Raw genomic sequence first — 27,407 nt, forward strand, 5'->3', positions numbered from 1 at the left:
ATGAAATACAGAATAAACATGATATCTGTATTAACAGCTTTTCATGACTTAAAGAAATATATAACTCGATAGGGTAAAGAAGTCGTTGCAGATTTCAGTGACTATATCCAGACCAAGTATGCACCCGTTTTAGTCTTAGCGCCCAAACTCATTTTTTACTTCGAATGGCCGCCGACCCTTCATATTTTCGGCAACCTTTACACATTTTTTTCTAAAACAATCTTTGAACTATCTCCGATCGAATTAAGGGTGGACACTTTGTATGAGATCAGAAAATATATTTGTTTAAAGGAAAAGATTAAGCAAAGGCCCAAAATGCCCAAATTTCATCTGATTATTCCCTTTAACCGGGCGCGGACTGTTAATGTTTCACCAGACTTAAACGAAAGATCACCAGAAACACGTGTCGTGAATTTGTCTGGAAATATAAAGTAAACATGTATTATCTGTATTCACGACTTTTCATGATTTAAAGGAATATATCACTCGATAATGTAAAGAAGTCATTGCAGATTTCAGTGACTATATCCAGACCCGGTATACACCCTTATAGTCCCAGCGCCCAAACTCATTTCTGAATTTGAATGGCTGCCGATCCTTCATATTTTTGCCAATCTTTACAAATTGATGCCACAACCAACTTTAAAATATTTCCGATGAAACTAGGGGTGGACACGCGGGACAGGTTGAGCAAAGGCACAAAATGCCCAAATTTCATCCGATTATTCCCCTTAACCGGGCGGTGACTATTAGTGTTTGATTTGACTTCAACCAAAGATCACGAGAAACATGTGCCGTGAATTTGTCACGTAATACAGAGTTAACATGATAACTGTATTAACGACTTTTATTATTCAAAGGAATACATCACTCGATAGGGCAGAGAAGGAATTGTACAGCTTTCAGCGACTATATACCGAGACACAAAATACGGCACTTTTAGTCCCAGCGCCCAAGCTCATTTCTGACATTGAATGACCGCCAACCCTTCATATTTTCATCAATCTTTACAAATCCGTGCTAAAACCATTTTGAAGTATTTCCGATCAAACAAGGGGTGGACGCGTTGTATCAAATTATAAGATTTTTTTTTTTAGGGAAAGATTAAACAAAGTCTCATTATTCCCAATTTCATCTGATTATTCCCTTTAAACGGATGCTGACTATTAACGTTTCATATGACTTCAACTAAAGATCATCAGGAACACGCGTCGTGAATTTGTCACGAAATACAGAGTGAAAACATTAAGTGCATTAACGACTTTTATGATTGAAATATTGAACTCGATAGTTGAGTCATTCTAATTTTCGACGACCATGCCCAGACCCAATACGCCACTTTGGTCCCAGCGCCCACACTTATATCTGACTTTGAATGGCCGCCGATCCTTCATATTTTCGCCAATCTTTATAAATTTTGGCAAAACCATCTTTGAAGTATTTCCGATCAAACTAGAAGTGGACCCATGGTATCAGATTATAATATACATTTCTTTAAAGGAAAGGCTTAAGCAAAGGCACAAAATGCCCAAATTTCATCTGACTATTCCCTTTAAATGAGCGCTGCTTATTCATGCTTCCTTTGATTTCAACCAAATATTATCAGAAACGCATGTCGTAAATTTGTCACGAAGTACAGAGTGAACATGTTATCAGTACAAACGACTTTTATGATGTAAAGGAATATATAACTCAATAGGGTTGAGAAGTCATTCAGCGACTATCCAGACCCAAACTAGTACGCCACATTTAAGATTAGTCTCAGCGCCCAAACTCACTTCTGACTTGTTAAATGGCAGCCGACCCTTAGTCATTTTCGCCAGTCTTTAGAAATTTTTGCCATCTTTCCAGTTTTTCGGATATAACTAGGGGCGGCCACCTCGTATCAGATCTCAAACTATATATCTTGAAAGGGAAAGACCAAACAAAGGCAGAAAATGCATGAATTTTATCTGAGTTTGAGTGGCTGCCGACCCTTTATATTTTCTCCAATCTTCACAAATTCTTGTCAAAATCATATTTGAAATAGTTCCCATAAGCCAAGTTGTATCAGGTTATTAGATATATTTCTTTGAAGGGAAAGAATAAACCAAGGCAGAAAATACCCTGATTTATCTGATTATTCCCTTTAAACCTTTGAATGGCATCCAGCTCTTGATATTTTGCTCAATCTTCACAAACTTGTGACAAAAATTATCTTACAAAAAATAGGTATCGATATAGGGGCGAAATTAAATGATCTGATTTCATCTAATTTCCTTGAAACTTATGCCTACTATTCATGTTTTCTATAATCTTAATAACTTATTGTCAGAAATACCCTTCTTGTATTTGTACTGAAACATAGTTGAAGAAGGTGACCCATGATTAATTGGTTCGAAACTTTAACTAAATAATCTGCTATCGCTTCCTTGCAAAAAAGTAGATAAAAAGCCGTGACAGACGTCCTAGAGACTACAGGTGAGGAGAACGCGAGTGATTTTTGTGCCGTACAGGGCGAGTTTGGACTCCACACGGTATCGTCACGGAGGCGTAGTATCGATAACACGAGGTATCGAGAGCACGGTTTGGGCGCTGAGTTTGGGCGCTGGCTTCAGCTTGGTGTGTTGAGGCAAAGAGCTGCTGAGCTGAGTGGAAAGACTTTAGACTGACTGAGGAGCCAGCACACTAGCTAGCACTGTGTTGCATGAATGATGTCTAGTATGCCGATCATCTATTTCACTTGAAAACGAAGAGACGACAACTAAAAGGTGAATTAAGGATTTACATTGATTGTGAGAAAGTAAGATTTGAAAGTTACCGTAATTTGACGTAAACGAAATATGCATTGTTGAAAATCGGCTCAGTCTTTTCTTGTCACACTAAATTTGATAATTTAGGCCAAGTAAAAAAAGAAACCAGTTTCTCGTCCTCGCGCGCATCGATTTTGGCCGCCGCATCGATTTTTTTACTATTTACTATTTTCAAAATGGCGCTGAAAATACCAAGAAATTCATAATTCTCGTCCCAGCCCGCTCCCCGCCCGCATGGATTTTCAGTTGCCGCATCGACTTTTTTGATATTTACTATTTTTTCGGCCGTGTCTGTAACTTAAATTGCTAGCTGTCCAAATCGGGTCCCCAGGCCATCGCACGCATAAACACATTCGAATGTGTATAGAGGCCCGTACACTCTGCTCTGTAACGTTGCATCTGACGGCGATGTATTTTGAAGAGAAAATGAGTGCGCTTTTCCAGCAAATGTGGAATTATAAAATGGGTGTATCTACAAAATAAATAACTTTTCCACGGATTCTGGTTTGTATCGTATTTCTGCGGGATACTTTTCTTTACGACGTAAATTCACGGACACGGCCGTGAATCGTAACATCTGTAGTGTGGTATACAGGGCAGGGGAAGCTCGGTATATAAAACGAACACTGCTATAACGAGATATCGGTTATTACGAGGAAATTTTCCCGGTCCCAAATTTCCTTCCACACAAGTCCATGTAAAATGCTACTCTTATAGCGAGATCGGCCATAACGAAAGAACTGCTATAACGAGATAAATTTTGTGATTTCCAAACAAAGAAAAACATAGCCAATCAAACCTGATATAGCGAGGTAAAGCAAAATGTCTTCGGGTAAAGCTTAACTTCGCCTGTGCTATCACGGTCCGAGATTGTAAAGCTCGATGCGCCAAAAACTGTCTTGTACACACACATTTTCTTCATGACAGTTCACTCTACAGCTAGCACCGCATGTTGTACGTGTATGTGTGTGTGTGTGCGCGCGCACTGATACATGCAGAAAATGTGGTGGGACGGCCGTATACATGACATCATCATGACGTTTAGCAAGTGTGAGGCAATCTGATGCTGTGATTGGCTTTCTACGTAGGGAATTCCCCATCTACACACACACATGCAGTCATAATGTACATACAGAATGTGTCACACACACACACAGCATTGTGCAGACCATATTCAAGCTTTCCACACACAACACCCGTACCATAAACAACATACCAATCCACAGACGATCTTCACACAATCGCAAGCTATGTAGATTTACAAATTCAAACATCTATTCTACAATTAATAAGAAAAACATTCTTGATATCGGATTTCATTGGCGAAAAAACATCTTCTTACCCATAAAGGTGAGTAATTACCTCACACACATTAGCAAGTTATCAGTATTGATTGGGTAGTCCCACGTGTGCAAATTAATGTCTTTATGTTATGCCTTCTTTTATGCCTACTGATATAACGAGATATCGGCTATAACGATGGAGGAACACGACTCGGTCCCGACCATCTCGTTACATCGAGTTTCCACTTGTACAATCATCATCCAAATGATGAGTGATTATCAAATGTCTTTTTAGAACATGAAGAAACATCTTAATTGTTTAATGCTATAATGCCATAAATCGTATCATTTTGACATCCATCTGCAATTGTACAAGCCAGTTTCCAGTTGAATGTGCTACAATTGTACTGTGAAGAAATGCATATACATACACTGTACCAGCTGTGTGGACACAAAATGTCACAAACACAATAATAAATAAAGCAGTGTTTTGAATACCATGGAATTTATTTCAGTCGTACATTTGTTGAAAGACATGTTTTATACCTGTTTCAATTAATAGCACAATACATCAGAATTGCAAGTACACTGGTATCAGAAATGCCATTACAACACTAAATACCAGTATTAAGATTTTTCCTTTTTCCCTTGACATCTGTAATGGAAAGAAAAAGCAAATGTATATCTGCATGCATGAAGTTTCATTTCAAGTATGGTACATATATCTATTTGTTTGAAAATGCACAAAGTGCAGGCAAGACATACACTTGGGACTTGGTCTCTCATAACACAGCTACCACTTAAAGGGATAGTACAGTATTGGTGGAGATGAGAATTGGGCTTTTAACTTTTTGCGAGATAACAGGAAAACACTTATGATATAGTACAGAGCATACCATTTTAAGAGGAATTAAAAGTTTTTTTTGATGAAAATCCGATTTGGAATGACTGAAACATCCAAAAACAAAGTAAAACAAAGCGATTGTAAGAAAGTGTGGGTCCCACACTTTTTTAGAATCGCTCTTTTTGGATATCTCAGCCATTTCAAAACCAATTTTCATCAAATAAACGTTGAATTCCTCTTAGAATTACATGCTCTTTCATATTTTATAAGAGGTTTCTCGTTATTTCACCGAAAAATGTTAAAAACCCAAAATTGGGTCTCAACCAAAACTGTACAATCCCTTTAACAGAGTGATATTTCATTTCATAAATTGGATATAGAAAATAGTAAAGCCCTCTCTCGTTACTTTTCTCAGAATTACTGGACGAGAAACACATATTACTTTCATTTTGACAATCCTCGAAAAAATAGTAAGATATCAAATAGTAAGGACCTCCCTCGTCGCCTTGCTCAAAAAGCCCGGACGAGAAACTACTTTCTTTTTTTACTTGGCCTTAACTTTTTTAAGGTTGCCTTTGTTAAGGAACCAAGTGACAAAGTGTAAACTCAATAATATTCTTGATACAATTCTTGGAAGCATGGATATTGTATTGTGAAGGTAAATCAAGGTACTAAAAGCATGGATATTGTATTGTAATTAATGTAATTATGTAAACGTATTTTTTTTTTTTTTTTTTTAAAGGAAGGTGCTAACCTGTGAGTGTTAAGTGTTAGCTAGATAATAGCCCGACCAGACGCTGTAAGTACGCTGTGCGAATACAGCTACAGCGACTGGGCTGTGTATAGTTAGCTAGATCAGTCCGGGAAACCCGCTCATGACTGTCATGAGGACCGCTCCCGCGTACGAGGACTGCCCCGCCTCATGAGGACCGCCCCCACACACGTGTGTTTTGATGGGCGCTCTGCATCGGTTGATTAAAACTCGATTTTTGAAAAAAAAAAACAGATAGGATTTTTTCTTCTTTTCATCATGGATAGTGGACATGTGTGTGTAACAAAAAATCACCGTGCAAAGTTGCGACAATTTATACGTCAGATATGAGATGAATAGAAGTGAATAGGGGGGCCTCATGAGGCGTTCCCCCCGGGCCTCATGAGGCATGGGGGCGGTCCTCATGAGGCGTGGGGGCGGTCCTCATGAGGCGGGGCAGTCCTCGTACGCGGGAGCGGTCTTCATGAGCGGGTTTCCCGGACTGAGATAAGTGCTTGCCGGGTTGCCCGTGGCAAGTGCAAGTGAAAATTAAAATCAGGCAAGTGTGAATGTAATATGTTACAATGAGAAAAAATGCTTGTGTGAATTGGGCAAGAAAAAAACTTTTACTCTTGAAGAGTGCTACCTTTTTCTTTCTTTTTTCACTTTCTCCCTACATTGCTACTAGTACTAACAAGCCCATGAAGTCGGCCATTCAGAAGCCCGTGTAATGGAATGCTTAAATTTGATATCATCAGTAACTTTCCAACACTTACCGGTATGTGAAGAAGCCCCAATAAATGCAATGCAACACCAACACATGCTTGAACCAAGTTTGATCATATTACTCCAATGTGTTTATCATGCAAATGTTACTAACGTTAGATATAGGCTACTTACTCCAATGTGTTTATCATGCAAATCAACATGTGCTGTTCATTCAAAAGAGTGTGTTTTATAAGCCCTTGACTTAAAAATCATTCGAATTTTTTCTGGGCAAGTGAAATTCATTTTAAGGCAAGTGTTCTGAAATGATATGAAAATCTGCTTACCTGACCAGACAAGTAGTAAAAGAAAAAAAAAGTTTAAGTAGCACCCAGCATAAAAGAATATATTGAAGTACATATTTGTTTACTTCGCCATTGATCATGAGGTATAACATATGATCAGTCAAGTCATAGATCTCTCTTCTTGATTTCCTTTTTATTTTCCCAGCTCATTGAGCAGTTCCTGATTACAGTGTCTTGGAAAGGAGTAGTTGTGAATCCCAGCCAAGATGGGGTCGCTGTTTCGTGGAGAAAAGATGTGTTTGGCTCAGCTCTTTGTACAGTCTGAGGCAGCATACATGTGTGCATCGGAACTTGGTGAAGTGGGCCTGGTTCAGTTCAGAGATGTAAGAGTTAAATCCCACTGGTATAATTTACTTTGGTTGTTAAAAATATTATGCTCAAATCAGAGCTTACATTACAACTGGATGTTTTTACGATGGATTTTGCTTGTTTGTTTGTTTGTTTGTTTGTTTTTTGCTCAATGTTAAGTTCATTGATGTGGAATATTAAAGAGAGAAATTTGCATATACTGTATGTCATTATACAATTTTTTTGGTCATTTTAGAAGCTTAAAGATGCCTTCTGGTTAATGTTCGCAGATTAAAAAGGTTTTCAAATTATTGCAGAGTTTTTACCTTTAACTTCAGTGGATGAAGATAATGTGTGTCGTCCATTCCATTACAACTGAAAATGACAAAATAATCAGCAAGTTGATAATGGTCACTAAAATGGAAGAAAAAAAGAACCTATTCTATATTTCCCTAACCTCTCACTGTAAAATAAGGGGATTGGATGGTCCATGATACAAATTGTATCTGTAAGAATTTATTCCTCAATAGCAGAAATTGTATTGTGCCATGAACCATTCAGTGTGTGTGTGTACAGCAATGGCGCAAGGGCTCGTACAGAAAATTAGCCCATCACATAGTCTGATAAAAAAATAATTTATATGATCATCAAAACAGCCTACTTTAATTACATACCGACATTTTGAATTAATTTGATCGTATTTCATGCCTCTTGTCTTTGCAGCTCAATCCCAATGTCAGTGCTTTTCATCGCAAGTTTGTGAGTGAAGTGCGGCGCTGTGATGAAATGGAAAGAAAAATCCGTAAGTGCAAATGTAAACTCACATGTATGAAAATCTGGCCTACTGATAGATCATACAGCAACTACCTTACAAATATGACAGTGTATTTCAAACCAGCATAGTTTCATGTGATATACACTTGTAATGTTGCATTAAAAAAGAAAAGAAAAAAAAAGAGGGTTTCTGTTTATGAGAACTTCAGTTTTCTCCAATGTTTTGGTCTACAGATCACAAGATTCCTTACACTGAATATCTCTGAGCCAAAATTTATTTTTGGCAGTTTGGGCTTCAGAGTGTGACATCACAGCAATTCTCCAATTTCCCTCAAATTTCCTCATGTAACTTATGTGTGATGTTGGCAATCCCTCCTTTTTTTCCTTTTTTTTTTGGTAATCAGCAATACTACATTAGGATACTAAGTATATCAGAAATGAATAGGATTGTGAAAAAGAAAATAGTAAAGAAAATGGTTTCTTTTCACATATTTTTCTAAGAGTGCTCACAAGTGAAGTCATTTTACAATATTCAGTTTTTGGATGTTTAGTATTGTATTCTTGTCCCTAGACTTCATAATGTACTGAGATTCTAAACTAATCTGATTATAACAGGGCTATTTTGATGCTTACAAATGCATTTCTTTGGCCCCTATGACGAACAAAATGAGTTGTGTGTCAATATGTGTACGATAAGCTGTTATTGCAAGCTTCAGCACATTTTCACAAGTCCTTATAAATACAATGGACCCATTGAACCTACCTACTTTAAGTTATGGTGATCAAAACTCTGTAGCATTTGTCTAAAAGAGGAAGTACTGTGAGTACTGTGCTGGGTTTTGAGTCTCGACATTCTTCCCCTTCACTTGGTTTCCAGTGTCATACATTCCCATCTTAACTCCCTGACAAATTTTACGCTATTGATTTATATGTGACTTGATGTCAGTTTCAGTTGAGATGGTGAAATGTTGTCAGTTCCTATTGTTCTCATATCATACTCTTGCGAAAGCACAAGAGGAAAAGAAATGTTGTACCAGTAGTTTTTCTTTTTTTAAATTTGTGCAATGTTGTAGAAGAAATTTTGTAGAAATTTGTAGATGAAGTGTTATTGTCCCCGCCGAACGAGTTCGAGCAGGGGACTATGAAAAGGGCTCCGTACGTGTGTGTGTCCGTGTGTCTGTGTGTCCGTCCGTGTGTCCGTCCGTGTGTGCGTCCGTGTGTGATCAAAATGTTCAATTTGCTACTTCTCTGTCATTTATGAGCCAATTTTGATTCTGTTTGCTTTATATGATAGCACTACATGGGAGCTTTGAAACTTGTACACAGAATTTCAGTTGTGACCTTTGACCTTGACCTTTGACCTATATTGTACATTTTGCTACAAAATGCTACTCCTTCGCCATTTCTAACCCGATTTCGATTCCGTTTGCTTTATGTGATGGCACTAGGTGAGGGCTTCAAAAATTCTTCTCAGAATTTTGACCTTTGACTTCTTTGACCTTTGACCTTGATTTTTGACCTATATTGTACATCGGCTACAAAATGCTACTTCTTCGCCATTTCTAACCCGATTTCGATTCCGTTTGCTTTATGTGATGGCACTAGGTGAGGGCTTCAAGACTTCTACACAGAATTTTGACCTTTGACCTTGATTTTTGACCTATATTGTACATTTTGTTACAAAATGCTACTTCCAGCGGGGAAATATATTACGCACCGCGTAATTTCTACTTTTCCTTGTTTCAAATGATTCAAGACAGAGCTGCAAATATGCTGAACAATCAAGAACTGTAAATGTGGAAATATTCATGGTGTTGAAATTTTTGTTCATTTTATGCAACCAGAAGCTAGCGCAAAAAGAAAAGCTTGTCAATATTTTTGCTTGCTATATGTTCCAGTAGTTGATATGTCTTGTTTCTGTGGAATTAAAAACACGCTAAACTCTTCTTATCTGGAGGAGTGTGAAAATATCCACTTTTACAGCAGATACATTTTAGCTTCAGGCTAGAAAGCAATGGGTGGCATACTGACTCATGTCACCAATTGCCTTCTTTTGGGAAGTGAAAATCACAAGTGTGTATCCCTACAAGATCAAGTTTGATATCATCAGAAGATCAAATTGGAGTTAATCCTTTATCTATTACTTTAATTATTTTGATTCCTCTTTTTGATTACAGGCTATGTGGAGAAAGAGGTCAAACTTGCTGGTATCAAGATTCAGGAAAATCTCTCATTCATACCTGCCCCAGTGCCTAAAGCCATGATCGATCTAGAGGTAAGAGTATCAACACGTGCTAGATGACAACTTACATGTAAATTGGCCCTGATATCCAAAAGAGGCAAACTTTGTTTATAAATGCTACTCCAGATTGGATTTTATAAAGGAGTATCCACCAACCATCCCAGGAATGTAAATTCCTTGCAAAAGAAAAAGAAAAAAGTATTGAACCAAAAAAGTGAACTTAAGTTCCTTAGAGTGTATATATAATGATATCAATTATCCAATTCATGAATAGAACTTATGATATGTAATATGTGATGGGCAGATATATGGTTTTGAATTAAATTCTAGGACTCAGCAAAAAAATTTGGATGCAAACTTTACTCTCTACTGATGCTGTTAAAAGCAGAACTTGATTAGAAAATTACTTGTGCGTATTTGAGGTTTGTGATTGAATTCAAATATCGAGAGCAGTTCTTCTCTCTCCTTTTTGTCAATCTGCAAGTTGCCTTGCCCAATTGTGCAAGCTTTTGCAGTGAATTCATCTTGTCACTGGTAATTTGTTTGCTTTATCAAGCACATTGACAATTGTTTTCTCTAGTAAAATGATTTATGCCTTGAGCATCTTTGATACTCAGTAAGAGTAAGAGTGAATTCATCTTGTCACTGGTAATTTGTTTGCTTTATCAAGCACATTGACAATTGCTTTCTCTAGTAAAATGATTTATGCCTTGAGCATCTTTGATACTCAGTAAGAGTAAGAGTGAATTCATCTTGTCACTGGTAATTTGTTTGCTTTATCAAGCACATTGACAATTGTTTTCTCTAGTAAAATGATTTATGCCTTGAGCATCTTTGATACTCAGTAAGAGTAAGAGTGAATTCATCTTGTCACTGGTAATTTGTTTGCTTTATCAAGCACATTGACAATTGTTTTCTCTAGTAAAATGATTTATGCCTTGAGCATCTTTGATACTCAGTAAGAGTAAGAGTGAATTCATCTTTTCACTGGTAATTTGTTTGCTTTATCAAGCACATTGACAATTGCTTTCTCTAGTAAAATGATTTATGCCTTGAGCATCTTTGATACTCAGTAAGAGTAAGAGTGAATTCATCTTGTCACTGGTAATTTGTTTGCTTTATCAAGCACATTGACAATTGTTTTCTCTAGTAAAATGATTTATGCCTTGAGCATCTTTGATACTCAGTAAGAGTAAGAGTGAATTCATCTTGTCACTGGTAATTTGTTTGCTTTATCAAGCACATTGACAATTGTTTTCTCTAGTAAAATGATTTATGCCTTGAGCATCTTTGATACTCAGTAAGAGTAAGAGTGAATTCATCTTGTGAACTGGTAATTTGTTTGCTTTATCAAGCACATTGACAATTGCTTTCTCTAGTAAAATGATTTATGCCTTGAGCATCTTTGATACTCAGTAAGAGTAAGAGTGAATTCATCTTGTCACTGGTAATTTGTTTGCTTTATCAAGCACATTGACAATTGTTTTCTCTAGTAAAATGATTTATGCCTTGAGCATCTTTGATACTCAGTAAGAGTAAGAGTGAATTCATCTTTTCACTGGTAATTTGTTTGCTTTATCAAGCACATTGACAATTGTTTTCTCTAGTAAAATGATTTATGCCTTGAGCATCTTTGATACTCAGTAAGAGTAAGAGTGAATTCATCTTGTCACTGGTAATTTGTTTGCTTTATCAAGCACATTGACAATTGTTTTCTCTAGTAAAATGATTTATGCCTTGAGCATCTTTGATACTCAGTAAGAGTAAGAGTGAATTCATCTTCTCACTGGTAATTTGTTTGCTTTATCAAGCACATTGACAATTGTTTTCTCTAGTAAAATGATTTATGCCTTGAGCATCTTTGATACTCAGTAAGAGTAAGAGTGAATTCATCTTTTCACTGGTAATTTGTTTGCTTTATCAAGCACATTGACAATTGTTTTCTCTAGTAAAATGATTTATGCCTTGAGCATCTTTGATACTCAGTAAGAGTAAGAGTGAATTCATCTTGTCACTGGTAATTTGTTTGCTTTATCAAGCACATTGACAATTGTTTTCTCTAGTAAAATGATTTATGCCTTGAGCATCTTTGATACTCAGTAAGAGTAAGAGTGAATTCATCTTGTCACTGGTAATTTGTTTGCTTTATCAAGCACATTGACAATTGTTTTCTCTAGTAAAATGATTTATGCCTTGAGCATCTTTGATACTCAGTAAGAGTAAGAGTGAATTCATCTTGTCACTGGTAATTTGTTTGCTTTATCAAGCACATTGACAATTGTTTTCTCTAGTAAAATGATTTATGCCTTGAGCATCTTTGATACTCAGTAAGAGTAAGAGTGAATTCATCTTGTCACTGGTAATTTGTTTGCTTTATCAAGCACATTGACAATTGTTTTCTCTAGTAAAATGATTTATGCCTTGAGCATCTTAGATACTCAGTAAGAGTAAGAGTGAATTCATCTTGTCACTGGTAATTTGTTTGCTTTATCAAGCACATTGACAATTGTTTTCTCTAGTAAAATGATTTATGCCTTGAGCATCTTTGATACTCAGTAAGAGTAAGAGTGAATTCATCTTGTCACTGGTAATTTGTTTGCTTTATCAAGCACATTGACAATTGTTTTCTCTAGTAAAATGATTTATGCCTTGAGCATCTTTGATACTCAGTAAGAGTAAGAGTGAATTCATCTTGTCACTGGTAATTTGTTTGCTTTATCAAGCACATTGACAATTGTTTTCTCTAGTAAAATGATTTATGCCTTGAGCATCTTAGATACTCAGTAAGAGTAAGAGTGAATTCATCTTGTCACTGGTAATTTGTTTGCTTTATCAAGCACATTGACAATTGCTTTCTCTAGTAAAATGATTTATGCCTTGAGCATCTTTGATACTCAGTAAGAGTAAGAGTGAATTCATCTTGTCACTGGTAATTTGTTTGCTTTATCAAGCACATTGACAATTGTTTTCTCTAGTAAAATGATTTATGCCTTGAGCATCTTTGATACTCAGTAAGAGTAAGAGTGAATTCATCTTGTCACTGGTAATTTGTTTGCTTTATCAAGCACATTGACAATTGTTTTCTCTAGTAAAATGATTTATGCCTTGAGCATCTTTAATACTCAGTAAGAGTCGGCCTTTGTGAGTTTCTCATTGTTGTATCAGAGGGAAGGCAAAGTCTCTGGGGGATACGTGGGGTTCCTTGGTGATATGCCACCTTGATACCACATCTTGTGTGTGCTATTTTTACCACATTTCTGGACAAATTCTATGCAGATTTATCATGGAGACATGATAATAAAGTCTCATCACTCATTGTGTGTAGTCACAGCACACTAAAGTATTCTGACTTAAAGAGGCAAAAAGATGGCATTTGGAACATATCTTTTAAGGACTCAGCCAGGTGTTCATCATAACATGAATTTTCTTCAAATTTTGCTTCAGGCCGTATTATGAGTTTTTGAAGACACGTGGTCTACAAGAAGATTTTGTTGAGCCTGTTCTCAGTGATCCATCACTTGCAAGGTCAAGGGTCACGGTGACCAGCTGAATATTTGTAATTGGTTGTCATACTGGATTTTATTCAAACTGGATATGGAGTTGTATAGTTGGGCACTCAAGGTTCATGTAATGTTTTTGTTCATGCTGCCCACTGTGCATAGGCGTAGCCAGGATTTTTTAAAGGGGGGTGTTTAAGATTAGATCTATTCTTTATCTTAACTGAAAATAATTGATTGACAGGAGAAGCGGGAACACTTTGGAAGTATGGTGGAGAGAGGGGGTGGGAAGCGTGAAGAAGCTCAAAGGAGTTTTGATGATAAACCTGAAAAATGGTGATAATAACGATAATAATAATGACAATAACAATTATGATAATAATGTGAATTCAATCAATTCATCGTTTATTGTCCATATGGGAATTTGTTCTCTTTACATGTAACTAAATGGAAATTACATATTCAGAAGATACAGAGACATGTAGACATAAAAATAAAACATGCAAATATATGAAAGTGACATTAACAGGAAACAAGGAAAAGGAAATGTCAGATTTAATTATTTCATATCAATCTGAACTATTTCTGTCATTCTGTTTAGTATTATTATTATCATCATAATCATTTTTATTATAATTATTATTATCAATCATTATCGTTATTATTATTGTATTGTATTGTGTTCGTAGTGATCTCATCTGAAATTTCATTAACTTTACTTCTCTTTTTTTCACGGTACAGAAGTGTGATTTCGTCACCAAAATTCACCATAAGCCTCTAAGATAATTCCATCACCTAAGCTATCAGCCGAATATGACTCTGTCACTTCGCTTGCCGTCCGTAACCATTCTGCGAGCGAGCGACCGACAAGAAACTTTATTTTCTTTAAAACGTAGATTCGTCATCAAAATACAATAATTGATTTTTATTAAGTACATCTTCATGCCGCATCCGAGGATTGTTACCCAAATATCATGATATTCAGGCATCACGCTACTGGAAACCATCTTGTTCCTAGATTTTACGAGCGATAAAAAATTGGAATTTTGTATACTGAGAACAGGGGGGCATTTCATGAAGGAACTTGTCTTATAAAATATCTGACAAGTCAATTATATCCGACAAGTTTTTAGAAATTCTTAAGTCTGATTGGCTGATTTCTCTGAACTTGTTTGATATAATTGACTTGTCGGACATTTTATCCGACAAGTTCCTTCATGAAACGCCCCCCCCCCCAAGGTTCTATTGTTTCTCCATTCTCATGATGGTGTATATTTTATCGGCATCTTCCGTTCTCATAGTGGGTATGATAGGAATAGGCTATTGGTCACAGGCCATTATCCACTGACATTCATCTATTTTAGGTCAACCTCCGCCCGATTCCTTGCAGTTATATTATATACTAAAATTCTTTATAAGTAAAAGAATAATATGACATTAGATAGAGACACAAGATACAAACCAATTCCCTTTTGTAAGAATAGTAATTATTAATATAACCTGCATTGCTTAAGCAACTTAAAATGCGAGTGAGAGAAGGGAGCAAACGCTTCCGGGTATTTCGTCTTCCACTTTCTTTTTGTTTGCTCTTCTTTCCTTTCTCTTTCCTTTTCTTTTCCTTTCTTTTCCTTTCCTACTTTCGTAAATGTTTTGTTGGGTTTTTTGACCAGCCAATTTGAGGGGACATGTGCCCCCCATGCCCCTTCCCGTAGTTATGCCAATGCGACTCATGGGCAATATGAACTAGAAGGGCCGTCGAAGGCGGCAAACCCACGTCTCTACAGTGCCAGAGCCCTGTTGTTATGAAGGAAATTTATCTTGATTCTTTTTCTTACGAGTTACATTGAATTTCGCTTTAACTTATAGATGTAATGTAGTATCCAAGAAAGTCACTGGGTTAAACATGCAGAGGCGTCACCAGCTATTTTTCAAGGGGGGTGCGTTTGGACAGTAAATGTAAACTGTGAGATTTTTTTTTTTATTTGGTTTATTGGCTCCTGTGTCATCATGAACATTTACACATGCTCTATAGTATGTACATGCATACATAATTGTATACGTATACACGAATCTTTCGCTATGAAGGACTATATACGTAACGGGGGTACATTATGTGACGGTGTGAGATGCTCTGCGATGATCCATTCCACTCCTTCAGTGCGGAGGGTGTGGGATGGGGATACCCCCTCCCACGGTAGGAACTTTTTGTAAAGACAAGAGTGTAAAAGTCGCGTTTATATATAGAGCATAGTGAAAATGAAAATACTATGAAGGACTATACGGGGGTACATTATGTGACGGTATGAGATCCTCGGCGAGGGAGCGAAGCAACCGAGCGGGAGAGGGTGTAGGAGGGACTTTTTGTAAAAAGAAAAAAAAAGAGAATTGCATAACAATTAATCCGTCCCATACTGAATTCTAAAATCTCCATAGACTTAGTACACAGGCCGCCAGGTTCCCGTTATGGAATGGGTTAAATACGAGCGAGCGGAGCGAGCGAGCTTGAAAATTTTGATATTTTACAATCCCCAAAACTGCCGTTTGTAGCTATATTTTTTCGCTTTGGAAATGAAGGGGCGCACCGGGCGCAACTGCTGGCAATTCCTGGCAGCAACATGAGGATAATGGCATAACGATTAAATGCGAGCGAACGGAGCGAGCGAGCTAGAAAATTTTGACATTTTACAGTCCAAAAACTGCCGTTTTTAGCTCTATCTTTTCGCTTTGGAGATAAGAGAGGGGGGGGGGGGTGGCACACCGGGCGCAACTGCTGGCAATTACTGGCAGCAACGTCAGGAGAATGGCACAACGATTAAATGCAAGCGAGCGCAGCGAGCGAGCTCGAAAATTTTAGCATTTCACAGTGTAAAAAAATGCAATTTTTAGCTACATCCTTTCGCTTTGAAAATTAAGGGGGGGGCACCGGGCGCAACTGCTGGCAATTACTGGCAGTAACATCAGGAGAATTGCAAAGCGATTAAATGCGAGCGAGCTTAAAAATGTTGACATTTTACAGTCAAAAAATTACCGCTTGTAGCTATTCGCTTTGGAAATTAAGCAGGGCGCACCGGGCGCAAATGCTGGCAATTACTGGCAACAACGTCAGGAGAATGGGATAACAATTAAATGCGAGCGAGTGGAGCGAGCGAGCTTGAAAATTTGACATTTTAAAATCCCAAACTGCGGTTTGTAGCTATATTTTTTCGCTTTGGAAATGAAGGGGGCGCACCGGGCGCAACTGTTGGCAATTCCTGGCAGCAAGATTAGGACAATGGCATAACGATTAAATGCGAGCGAGCGGAGCGAGCGAGCTTGAAAATTTTGACATTTTACAGTCCAAAAACTGCCGTTTTTAGCTCTATCTTTTCGCTTTGGAGATAAAAAGGGGGGGGGGGGGAGTGGCGCATCGGGCGCAACTGCTGGCAATTACTGGCAGCAACGTCAGGAGAATGGCACAACGATTAAATGCAAGCGAGCGAAGCGAGCGAGCTCGATAATTTTGGCATTTCGCAGTTTAAAAAATGCCGTCTTTCGCTACATCTTTTCGCTTTGAAAATTAAGGGGGAGGGGGCACCGGGTGCAACTGCTGGCAATTACTGGCAACAACATCAGGAGAATGGGACAACAATTAAATGCGAGCGAGCGGAGCGAGTGACCTTGAAAAAAAATTGACATTTTACAGTCAAAAAAAACTTCCGCTTGTAGCTATATTTCTTGCAGTAACATCAGGGGAATGGCATAACAATTAAATGCGAGCGAGCGGAACGAGTGAGCTTGAAAATTTTGACAGTCAAAAAACTGCCGTTTGTAGCTATATGTTTTCGTTTTCAAAATTAAGGGGCTGGGGGCGCACCGGGCACAACTGCTGGCAATTACTGGCAGCAACATCAGGAGGATGGCATAACGATTATATCGTCTGTATCACTTCAGTCAATCAATTTTCCTTACAACGTTTTTGTTACCCCAAGGTTCCACAATAATTATGTTTTCTCAATTTACTTTGTTTTGATTATGCAACCTTAGGCCTATTGTATGTTACCAAAGAAAGTGAAATGTTTGTGTCCTTTTCGAAAAATGAAATAAAGTTTGAATTGAATTGAATTGAATTGAATAAAATGCGAGCGAGCGGAGCGAGCGAGCTTGAAAATTTTGACATTAAGATTTTTACAGTCTAAAAACTGCCGTTTGTAGCTATCCTTTTCGCTTTGGAAATTAAGGAGGGGGGGGGGCGCACCGGGTGCAACTGCTGGCAATTTGATACTGGCAGCAACATCAGGAGAATGGCATAGCGATTAAATACGAGCGAGCGGAGCGAGTGAGAGTGAAAATTTTGACATTCTACTGTCCAAAAACTGCCGTTTGTACCTATGGTTTTTTTTTTCGCTTAGGAAATTAAGGGGGGCGGTGCGCCACCGGTAGTCAAGGATGTCGGTTTATGTTCATGACTGGGGGAGGTATGACCAGCGTGGGGGCTTCGAAGTTTGTGTTTGTGTGTGTGTGTTTTATACATGGAAAAGTTGGGAAATAGCCCAGGTCAAGGCTTATTATTAGCAATGCAAGGCCTTTTAATAAGTATTATATAGTATGTAAAGCAACACTCGGTGATCTATATAGCTTTGATATAACGAAGTGTAAGGTACAGAGGTGTACATTCTACATCACATTGCGCAACATTGCAGCGACTATTTGCCGTTCGGATGTTCTGAGTACACTGCTCCATCCAGCTTTCATTCAGAATGCCAACCAGGAATCACGTTGAATCACAATCTTTTGTCGGCTCCGGGCTTTTTGAACAATGTTTCACACTATTGATGCCGCTTTGATTATGGTTAAAAGAAATCTTACTCTCTAAAAAAAATCGAGTGAAAATATTCACTCTTAAAAGAGTGAATACAAAAAATAGTGAATTTAGAGTGAAATTGGAGTGAATTTTGAGTGAAAATGTTCATTTTCATTCGTTTTAGAGTGACCTCAGGGATCACTCCAAAATCTTCGAGTGATCCCCGAGGTCACTCCAAAATGAGTGAAAATGAACATTTTCACTCAAAATTCACTCCAATTTCACTCTAAATTCACTCTTTTTTGTATTCACTCTTTTAAGAGTGAATATTTTCACTCGATTTTTTTTAGAGAGTAGAGAAAAAAAATAATTTCTTGCTCACGCCTTTCATGTCAATTTCAAAAGCAGTTTACTAACCCTTGAATTACAATTTTGATTTTTTTTTTTAACCAGCGGTGCCCCCCCCCCCCCCCCCCCCCCCCCCCCGTTACGCCACTGATTGGATGATTGGAGACCTATAACGGGGGAGAGTGTGGGCAGGGTATCTCCCTCCCATGCGACGGAGCTTTTGCATTTTCTGAATTGATAATGCCGTTGCACAATGAATGATACCGTACCTATATATACAGTACGATCGATAGATAGTAAACACTGTATGTATAGCATCAGTGCTGCCAGATCCGGGTGCGATTGTTTATGCTTTTTGTTTTTGTTTTGTTTTTTTCCTCCTGGTGCAAAATAAAAAAAATAAGAAGAAAAATAAAAAAAAAACAATTATTTCGCGTCCGGCGTTGAGGTCACTGGCAGACTGAAGCGTTTTTGTGCGTGTGTGTGTGTGTGGTTTTTTTTTTTTTTTGGTGTTTTTTTTTTTAGGTTCAGAAGGGGGGGGGGGTGCGTTCGCACCCAGCGCACCCCCCCCCCCCCCCCCCTGGTGACGCCCATGATTGAGTAGCAAGTAACTTGCTACTCCCAGACTCATAACAAAACAATATTGGATTAGCTTGTGCCTATTGAACTGCTAGAGCAGCCGCTGCACGTTGCGCGGCGCGCGCGGTCCCCGGACGCCCCTCCCCTGGACCGCGAGCACAGCGTGCGGCGGCTGCTCTCGCAGTATGCCTAGGTCTAACTTTGATATGTCACCGAACTACCGAAGTACAGTATTGTCAGTTTGCTGTGTTAAAAATCATTATGCGAATTACGTTGAAAACCATCGGATATAAACAGAATTAGACCTCTAGTAAGTTAGCTTACCTTGAGATTCTGTGAAAACGGGAAAACGTGCTTGAGCTGCTTCCAGTAGGCTACTATACTGACTGTACTTGGTAGTTGATACTACTAACTTAGCATGCAATTGTGCCTATAATATAGGCTGCAGCGCAGCATGCATTGCGTACACACATAATATTATGCATCATACACAATTTACGGTACCGCGTACAGTATAACACCGGTAAACGGTGAACATTATGCGCATTGTATCTTCGCGATTCGGCCAGAAAGCAAAGCAGGGAAGAGAGAGAGAGAAAAAAAAAATGAACACAAAAGAAAGGAAAGGCGGAATTCAAAACGGAAATAAAAGCGGTAAAGACAGCTTTTGTTTCATTTTTCAACATCTAAACATTGTTGAAGAGGGGTGTTGAACAGCTCAAACACCTCCCTTTTGCCCAAGGGAGGTGTTTGAACACCTCAAACACCCCCATTTTGGCAAAGGGGGGTGTTTGAACACCCAAAACACCCCCCCTCGCTACGCCCTTGCCACTGTGTATCATTTGCAGGCCGCTGCACAGCATCTTGCTTGCACTCTATTCTGAAGTTAACATAGACAACAATAACCATATTTCATTCAAAGTTGCTATAAATGGATGTGTATCATGTGGAAAGTTAGCCACCTACAGGTACTGTTCTTTATTGAAGGAGACAACAGGTTAGTCCTGGGTATACAGGCATTTATTTGTATTCCGTGAAAGCAAACTATTCAGTGTTTGAATATCTGAGATGAATAATGCCTCCCTGATGATTCATATCTCAATTTCATGTTTTGATACATCTGAAGGAGACAGCAGGTTAGTCTTAATGACATGTAGGTACACATACAGACATTTGTGTTCCGTGAAAGCGTAAATTAAAAATCTTAGCAGTGATATGACTTCTATTCTCACGATTCACATCAATTATTAAAATTGGAAAGAATTAAGGGTGATGATACTCCATTGGAAGGAGGATCTTCTCTTTTTGAATAGGCACTGGGTCACTTACTCTTCTGAATTTTAATTCCTTTTCAAAGATATATTGGTATTATGCATCTTGGTAGATTCGTGCATTTGGTAAACAATTTCTCTTTGATTCACTGTGTGATATTTTTAGTCCAGTCAAAATAGGGTTTCACCCACCACTAATTGCAACAGTAGGAATTCCACTGCAGTGCATCTTGTTATGGGCTCCGAAACACCATACTAAAAGTCCCAAGAAATCCAGTGGGGCAAATCGGCTAAATTTGCATAATATGCAAATTAGCTCACATAGTTATAAAGATGCAGTGTTTCCATGAAAACTAGGCTTTTAGGATTCAGATTGGAACACCGAAAGTGTTGAAACCTATGTTTGTAATGTCAGTTAGTGTGATGCAAACATTTCCATGCACATTGTCTGGACCTCATTTGCATAATATGCAAATTAGCTCCCATAACGATAAAAAATACAATGTTTCCATGGAAATTAGGCTTCTAGGTTTCAGATTGGAACACGGAAAGTGTTGAAACCTATGTTAACAATGTCAGTTAGTGCGATGCAAACATTTCTATGTACATAGTCTGGGCTTCATTTGCATAATATGCAAACTAGCTCCCAAAATGATAAAAATACAGTGTTTCCATGAAAACTATGCTTCTAGATTTCAGATTGGAACACCGAAAGTGTTGGAACCTATGTTTACAATGTCAGTTAGTGCGATGCAAACATTTCCATGTACACAATCAGACCCTCATTTGCATAATATGCAAATTAGCTCCCATAACGATTAAAATAGTGTTTCCAAGAAAACTATGCTACTAGGTTTCAGATTGGAACACCAAAAGTGTCGAAACCTCAGTTAGTGCGATGCAAACATTTCCATGTACATAATCTGGACCTCATTTGCATAATATGCAAATTAGCTCCCATAATGATAAAAATACAGTGTTTTCATGAAAACTACGCTTCTAGGTTTCAGATTGGAACACAGAAAGTGTTGAAACCTATGTTTACAATGTCAGTTAGTGCGCTGCAAATATTTCCATGTACATAATCTGGGCCTCGTTTGCATGATATGGAAAGGGTACCGAGCCAACGGACTATTCAAATGCTTCAAAGCGCCCGATATGAGCATATTAAGAGTGTTCAAATGTGATATTTCAGTTTCTCTTCACCAAAAATAAACTCTACAGCATTAGTAACCTAGCATGAATAATATTACGCAAATTACAATTTTGTCATCAGACAGATAATGATAGCTAATCCATCAATAACGTAGAATCAAAGTACGAAATTAAACAAGTGTCAACATCTATAACTCCAATTTTGTAATGAATGAACTCTATTTGGAGGGTGATTTATTCGAATCTTGATGATTCAGCTCTTGCATCCTTGAGGGTTTTGAGATATTGAAGATGGCCAGTCAACTTTGGGAAACCCTGTGGGTAGTGCCCAAAGTTACCCCTATCGATAATTATCGACACGACTAATTACAGAACATGCATCAACCAACGCGATTTCGGTTGTTCTAAGCGTACATTTTTTTTTAAAGTCGTTCGGCCGTCTAGCAAAGACTCTTTTATTTCCATGAAATAGAATTGGCACTGACAGCGGAGATATTTTTCTACAATGTGTATATCTTTTTGAATAAAAGGTGGTGCACAGTCAAAGCGACTCGCAGGGAGGTACCCAAATTTATCCCTATACCCTCACGGCCCGGTACAAAACATAATCATACGCACGTGAATACAGCTGTTTGAAGCGAAAAAAACTCTATAACGTCCTTTTTGTTTCATTTATCCATTAAAATTCAGTGAAAGTTATAGAAGAATTATTGTTTCACAATATCTATAAGGTAAAAATAGTTCACATACGAGGGCAACCACGTGGAGGGTACCCAAAGTTACCCCTTCCGAAGGCAGTCTAAGACATGCAATGATCATGTACTGACGCAAATACATAATTATGTTCTAAAAGTACATGCCTTTCAACAGTCCTTCTGGTCCTCTAGCAAAGAAACTTTTATTTAATGAAATTCAATGAGGTTAACAGAAGATATATTGCTCTGCAATTTTGACTTACACTGGCATAGTTAAAGTGGTGATCATTCGAAGGGAGCCTCCTATATGGGAAGTGCCCACATTAATTGCCTCTATACATGACCTTATAACGCAAATACCAACGCAATTACAGTCGTTCAAAAAGTGCATGTCTCAAAAAGTTTTATGACTATCACTTGAGTTTTATGACTATGTATAAATATTTATAAGGTGCTATACAATCATTGTACATTCTTTTCATCCTACATAGTTTTACGCACCTCATTTTCTGTTCCAAAAAAAGTGATGTCTATTGTCGAAAAATGAAATAAAAATTGAATTGAATAATTTATTGTATTGAATTTAATTCCTGCCATATCAAGACACTTTTATTTCTATAAAAATTGCCGGGGTAAAGATAAAATAACAACATTGATCTACAATATCTATACAGTACAAAGGGTTCACTTGCAGAGACCACCTTGTGGGAGGTGCTCAAAGTAACCCCGTGCATCCTAAAGGCAGTGAAAAACGTGGTACAATATTCAACCGCGAAAAATGTTCCATGGGTACATGCCTCTGAAAAGTTCTTCCGCCTGTATAGCACATACGCTTTTATTTTCGTTAAAATGCAATTAAGGTAATAGGGGACGTTGCTGTACAATATCTATTTTGTCAAAAAGGTGGACATTCAAACGCAAGCCCTTGGGAAGTGCCCAGATACTCCTACCCTGACCGTCGTGGTCCCAAAACAGGTTAACAAAACATGCATTATATGCCAAATCAAACTCAGTTGAACATGCATATAGAAAGTCGTTTTGCCGGGTGGTAAATAAGACACTTTACTTTTCATGATTTTTGAATGGTAGAGACACTGCTTTACAATAATCATATAGTCAAAGGGATGCACATTCAAAGGCAACAGAGTGGGATGTGTTTAAAGTCATTTAACCCCCAGGGCAATATAGGAAACATGCACTACCACATAGCACGAATATGTTCCAATATACCATGCCTTCATATAGTCGTTACGGTTGTACAGCAATTGCCCTTTTGTTTTCAAGAAATGCAATTTAATTACAAGAAGAAAAATTGCTCTACATTAACTATTATTGTCAAAAGGGTGAACAATTATCCAAAGCAATCCCTTAAGAAGTGTTCCAACATTGCACCTCCGCTCAAGCCTCGTACACTGCAAAAAGTCCGGTGTTAAATAGTGAACACCGAGCTGGTGTTAAATTTTCGGTGCTCATTTATGGTGTTAAATTAACACCTCCGGGTGTCATTTTCAAATTTTAAACTGTTTTTTGAAGAGTTTCTTAGTAACTGCACTTCTTGTTGATTTTTAATTTAAACAAGACGATCAAGAATTTTACATTAAAATACTAGATTTTTGAAAAAATGTGAAAATAAATTTACACCAAAGTAACACCAGCTGGTGTGGTCTCTTATTGAAGCTGGACGGGTGTTAAACCATTGATATTAACACCAACAAATATCAAATCAACACCATGTGGTGTCATTTTTGAATTAACACCAGTACAGTGTCAAAATAACACCAGGTACAGTGTCAAATTAACACCACAAAGTGTCAGATGAACACTTTTCAACACCACCACAGTGCATTTTTAACACCTGTGGGTGTGGTCCTTTATTGAAGTTTGATCGGTGTTAGATTTAACACCCGTGGTGTTAAATCTAACACCGATGTTTTTACAGTGTAATTACAACGCAAGGATACTATGAACGCAAATACTGACGTTCTTTCGTGCATGAAGTAGTTCCGGCAATACTGTTACAGTTACACACTTTTATGTCAGTGACTGTCGTGGAAATGATAGAAAAAGCATTGCTTCACAATATCTATGCAGTGAGAGGATGCACATTAAATGTCAATCCTGTGGGATGTGCCCCAAAGTACACCACCCTCGTGGCAATATAGAAAACATTGAATATCATTAACGCGAATACTATGTGTACCAAACGTACATGTTTTCAAATTTCGATCGCGCCGTACATTAAGGGCACTTTTGTTTTCAAAAATATGTTTTAGTTAATAGAGGAGACATCGCTCTACAATATCCATATTGTTAAAAGGGTGAACATCAAAAGACAATCCCTTGGGAATGGTCCAAAGTTACATCTACGCTCATGCCCCCTTAAGACAAAACACAGATATTAGCAACGCAAACACCATTGTTCTATAAAGCATGTATGGTTTTAAAAGTAGTCCCGGCAATACAGCAAATGCACTTTTTATCAATGAAAATTCATGGAAATGATAGAAGAGGCTTAACTTTACAAGATCCATAGAGAGAAAAGGATGCACATTAGACGACAACCCTGTGGATGTGTCAAATAATATTCCACCATCACGGCAATATAGAAAACTTATTGTCATAACAACGGGAATATATATATGTTCCAAACGTACATGTTTCTAAAATTCCATCGTGCCGTATATCGAAGGCACTTTTGTTTCCAAGAAATGCAACTAATTAATAGAGAAGACATTACTCTACAATAACTTTATTGTCAAGAGGATGAACATTCAAAAGTAATCCATTGGGAAGTGTCCAAATTTACACCTACGCTCACGTCCCCTTAGTGCAAAACACAGATATTAGCAACGCGTATACTGTTGTTCTAGCGTGAATGGTTGTAAAAGTAGTCCCGGCAATACAGCAAATACAATTTTCATCGATGACAAGTAATGGAAATGATAGAAGAGACTTAACTTTACAAGATCTATACAGTGAAGAGGGTGCGCATTAAACGGCAACCCTGTGGGATGTGCCAAAAAACAACCCACCCTCACAGCAATATAGAAAACATATAATATCATAATAATGCGAATAATATGTTCCAAACGTACATGTTTTCGAAATTCGAAATGCCTTATAGCAAAGGCACTTTTGTTTCCAAAAAATGCAACTAATAAATAGAGGAAAAATTGCTCTACAATAACTACATTGTCAAAGAGGTGAATAATCAAAGGTAATCGCTGGGGAGGTGTCTAAATGCACGCCTACGCACACCCCTTTATTACGAAATACAGATATTAGCAACCCAAATACATTTGTTCTAGCGTGAGCGGTTTTAAAAGTAGGTCCGGCAATGCAGAAAATACACTCTTATATAAATGAAAAGTCACGAAAATGATAGAAGAAGATTTGCTTTATAAGATGTACGCAATAAAGAGGGTGCTTATTGAAGGGCAATCCTGTGGCGTGTGCCCCCAAAGTGCCCTTTATTCACTTGGCAATATAGAAAACATATAATATCATATAGCGCAAATATATATGTTCCAAACGTACATGCTATCAAAATTCGATCGTGCCTTATAGCAAGGGTACTTTTGTTTCCAAGAAATGCAATGTAATCAATGCAGGATACATTGCTTTACAATACTTACATAGTAAAAAGGGGTGCACATTAAAAGCGGCCCCTTGTGAGGCGCCCTAAGTTACCCCCTCAACCCCGCGTCCCCATATGCAAAACGCGCGTTATGCCAACGTGAGTACTGTTGTTATGAATGTACTCTTACAGCTACCGCTAATTTGCATTTTATGTAAATTATTTTTGTATGACCAATTCGAAAAGGCATCCATCGTGTTCATTGACCTACAAAATATAAGTTTACACATTTAAATCTTTAAAATTGGATAACGGGAAGCTAAGATCTGTCAATTTTCTCTCATTACAGGTGCTAATTTGCATATTATGCAAATTTTACTATTTTGCCCCACTGGATTTTTTGGGACTTTTAGTATGGTGTTCAGGAGGCCTCAACGACTTGCACTGCAGTGAAATTCCTACTGTTGCAATTAGTGGTGGGTTACCCCCTAAAAAGCGCTAGATTGACTGGACTATATCTTGTAAGTGACTGAGTCATAATGCTGTTGGTACATTTAACTTCACACAGTTTTTGTGTATCAATACATGCTAATGATACATAGAATATTGTATTTCCCTTGTCATCTTAGAATGAGTGACATTGTTTGTTTCTTTTGAGTGTGGAAAATAACCTGTTGTTGTTGTTTTTTTTTTTGGTGTAATACTTGAACATGATTGATTTGCCAAAATCTCATTGACACTAAAAGTGTGTGACAGATTATTACCAACAGTAATAGAAGTGTTTTGGAGATCTATGCTGAAAGGGTTGCTGGTTCACCGTGTGAAAGAAGAGCCATAAAAAATGTGTGATCGCTAGATCACATGATACATTATCATTGTGAGTACAGTAACCTTGAGTACCAGGCACAGTATAAAAAAGAAAAAGAAAACAAAAATCACTGCAGTCACTCTGTTGCATTTTTCTCCCATTAGTGTACAATGTACTAAAGGCCATGTGAGTGGGATGTTTTATCATTGCAGCAAAAGGACATTAGTTTACTTAAGGCTTCCTTTGTTCTTGATCACAGCGTGCAAAGTCCAAGTGCCGTCAGAGGAAGCTATTGGACATAAATAGTGAAAGATATGGTATATTGCCCATACTATTAACCCCTTGAGGACGAGTCCCGAGTATACTCGGGCAGGTGTCTATGGGAAATGTGTGTTGTAGCAAAATGAACCGTCCTCAACGGGTTAATATACCGCCCTGTGTCAGAGAATTTGTACAGGAAATAAATGGGTCATTAACAATTTATACAAATCGATATTAAAAAAAAGAGCACGTATAAAAAAGTACTTGTACATGTATGTGTTTAACTACCTGGCCCTATTGTAGTAGTGCTGTATTGTGATATAATGTTCTATAAGGTTAGGCACAATATTTTTGCATGAAAAGAGAGTTGAAATGATCTGTACTTTAACACT

General features: G+C 37.8%; 1 protein-coding gene across 1 annotated transcript in view; it reads left to right on the forward strand.

Moving 5' to 3' along the window:
• Positions 1-2,695: 2,695 nt before the first annotated feature.
• Positions 2,696-27,407, forward strand: part of LOC139738742 (V-type proton ATPase 116 kDa subunit a 1-like) — a 49,064-nt gene continuing 24,352 nt past the window's right edge. The window contains exons 1-4 of the mRNA XM_071649380.1: positions 2,696-2,750; positions 6,886-7,063; positions 7,752-7,830; positions 9,980-10,077. Coding sequence (XP_071505481.1) covers positions 6,947-7,063; positions 7,752-7,830; positions 9,980-10,077 — 294 coding nt within the window. The 5' untranslated portion in view covers positions 2,696-2,750; positions 6,886-6,946. The remainder of the gene's footprint in view (positions 2,751-6,885; positions 7,064-7,751; positions 7,831-9,979; positions 10,078-27,407) is intronic.

This window comes from Diadema antillarum, unplaced genomic scaffold, assembly GCF_040938485.1.
Source record: "Diadema antillarum isolate AM-2024a unplaced genomic scaffold, OU_Dant_1.0 seq00000767_RagTag, whole genome shotgun sequence".
NCBI lineage: Eukaryota > Metazoa > Echinodermata > Echinoidea > Diadematoida > Diadematidae > Diadema > Diadema antillarum.